General features: G+C 46.2%; 1 protein-coding gene across 6 annotated transcripts in view; it reads right to left on the bottom strand.

Moving 5' to 3' along the window:
• The window catches only part of eno3 (enolase 3, (beta, muscle)), a 13,270-nt gene that overhangs the window by 1,326 nt on the left and 9,444 nt on the right, over window positions 1-2,500 (bottom strand). For all 6 annotated transcript variants that reach the window (XM_078244598.1, XM_078244599.1, XM_078244600.1 and 3 more), the window contains exons 9-12: window positions 2,267-2,464; window positions 1,366-1,442; window positions 1,106-1,230; window positions 340-448 (exon numbers count right to left, since the gene is read on the bottom strand). In XM_078244598.1, the coding sequence (XP_078100724.1) occupies window positions 340-448; window positions 1,106-1,230; window positions 1,366-1,442; window positions 2,267-2,464 (509 nt within the window). The remainder of the gene's footprint in view (window positions 1-339; window positions 449-1,105; window positions 1,231-1,365; window positions 1,443-2,266; window positions 2,465-2,500) is intronic.

Here is a 2,500-nt window from a genome sequence, read left to right as displayed (position 1 = left end):
GTTACCCAGCACATCTTATTACTAGTTGCACATGTTTTTAACAAGCAGAAGGCACCAACACATGGGGTGGGGGTGTGTGTGTGTGTGTGTGTGTAAAGTGATTGGGTCATGTGTGGATGTTAGGGGGGAGAGAAGCATCTGTATACTGGGGGATGTATGACTGCTGCAGTACTTATTTATTGTTTATTTTAATATTTTTTAACATTATATACATTGTGTGCTGATGCACTTTTTAAGTTGAACCCTTAATGGATGGGCTGGCTGTAAAACTGAACTGACTAATAAAGTTATCTGTCTGTCTGAGTGTCTGTCTGTCTGTCTGAGTGTCTGTCTGTCTACCTGTCCGGTGCAGAGTCCGACCACCAGGTCAGAGATGAAGGTGTCTTCAGTCTCTCCGGAGCGATGGCTGACCATCACACCCCAACCACTGCTCTGAGCCAGCTTACACCTGGCAGACAGACAGGGAGGGAGAGACAGACAGGGAGGGAGGGAGACAGGGAGGGAGACAGACAGGGAGAGGGAAGGAGAGAGAGAGAGATAGGAGAAACATTTAATGTTTCCAGTTCATCCCAAGTAAAGGCTGGTGTGTGTGTGGGCTCTATCAGTTAGTAAAGGCTGGTGTGTGTGTGTGTAGGCTCTATCAGTTAGTAAAGGCTGGTGTGTGTGTGTAGGCTCTATCAGTTAGTAAAGGCTGGTGTGTGTGCGTGTGTGTAGGCTCTATCAGTTAGTAAAGGCTGGTGCGTGTGTGTAGGCTCTATCAGTTAGTAAAGGCTGGTGTGTGTGTAGGCTCTATCAGTTAGTAAAGGCTGGTGCGTGTGTGTAGGCTCTATCAGTTAGTAAAGGCTGGTGTGTGTGTGGGCTCTATCAGTTAGTAAAGGCTGGTGTGTGTGTGTGTAGGCTCTATCAGTTAGTAAAGGCTGGTGTGTGTGTGGGCTCTATCAGTTAGTAAAGGCTGGTGTGTGTGTGTGTGTAGGCTCTATCAGTTAGTAAAGGCTGGTGTGTGTGTGTAGGCTCTATCAGTTAGTAAAGGCTGGTGCGTGTGTGTAGGCTCTATCAGTTAGTAAAGGCTGGTGCGTGTAGGCTGTATCTGTTGTAAAGGTCTTACGCCTGAATGGACTCGGTGACTGAGCCAATCTGGTTGACTTTGAGCAGCAGACAGTTGCACGCCTTCTTCTCCACCGCCTGCTGGATCCTCTTGGGATTGGTCACGGTCAGGTCATCTCCTACGATCTGATTGGTCACACACACACACACACACACACACACACACACACACACACGGGAGAAGGGCGGTAAAAAGAGTAGTTTAGTAGTCAAGTACTCCTGTCCGTTTGCCTCACCTGGATGTATGTCTGTCTGTCTCACCTGGATGTCTGTAGAGGCGGTGAACTTGGACCAGTTCTCCCAGTCGTCCTGGTCAAATGGATCCTCAATGGACAGGACTGGAGACAGACGGGGAGAGAGAGACAGACAGGTTATTATATGATTATAATTACTAACCTTGCATTTTTTTTTTTTTTATGTTTGAAAAACAAAATCCAATGCCGGACTTCCATTGGAAATGTGCCGTTTTGTGTTTAAAAACGGCACATTTCCAATGGAAGTCCGTGTGATTTTGTCCCATAAATGTCTAATTTCTGCACCAGCCAGACTCCATGTAAATAATCAGGACTTTTAGCGTGTATACAGCCAGCATATCTCCACCAGACTCCATGTAAATAATCAGGACTTTTAGCGTGTATAGAGCCAGCATATCTCCACCAGACTCCATGTAAATAATCAGGACTTTTAGCGTGTATAGAGCCAGCATATCTCCACATGTAAATGGGTGAATTAAGGGTTTATTTCAACCAAACCAGAGTGGTGATTGTTGGAACAGTGGAAAGATGAACCAAGACGGCTTTTGGTAGTTTGATTTAGTTTCTGTCCACTTTGAATAAAGTGTGATTTACGATGATAAAAGTCCTGATTATTTACATGGAGTCTGGTGGAGATATGCTGGCTCTATACACGCTAAAAGTCCTGATTATTTACATGGAGTCTGGTGGAGATATGCTGGCTCTATACACACTAAAAGTCCTGATTATTTACATGGAGTCTGGTGTAGTTTGGTGATGGGGATTTCGGGGCTGTTTCATGTTAAACTAAAAGGATCTTACTCTTTAACATAAAGGTCTATCTCTGTAGGGATCCATCCCATAATGGTGTCCGACACTCAGAATAATAATGAATGTGTTTGGTGGTGGTTAATGTGTATGAATGTTACCAGGGTAGCCCTTGATGAAGCTGCGGTACAGGTCTCCCAGCTTCTCTCCGCTGATGTGCCTGGCCGGGTCGTCGGGGGACTTGAAGTCCAGGTCGTACTTCCCGCTGCGGTAGAACTCGGACGCGGCCACGTCCATCCCGATGATGATCTTGTCGGGGTAGCCGGCCTTCTCGATGGCTGACTTCAGAAGCTCCAGAGCTGCACAAACAGACACATCTCTCAGTCTATCAACAG

Source organism: Sander vitreus, unplaced genomic scaffold, assembly GCF_031162955.1.
Source record: "Sander vitreus isolate 19-12246 unplaced genomic scaffold, sanVit1 ctg265_0, whole genome shotgun sequence".
NCBI classification, from domain to species: domain Eukaryota; kingdom Metazoa; phylum Chordata; class Actinopteri; order Perciformes; family Percidae; genus Sander; species Sander vitreus.
The sequence above is the reverse complement of the archived record's forward strand: the minus strand, read 5'-3'. Positions and strand labels throughout refer to the sequence as shown.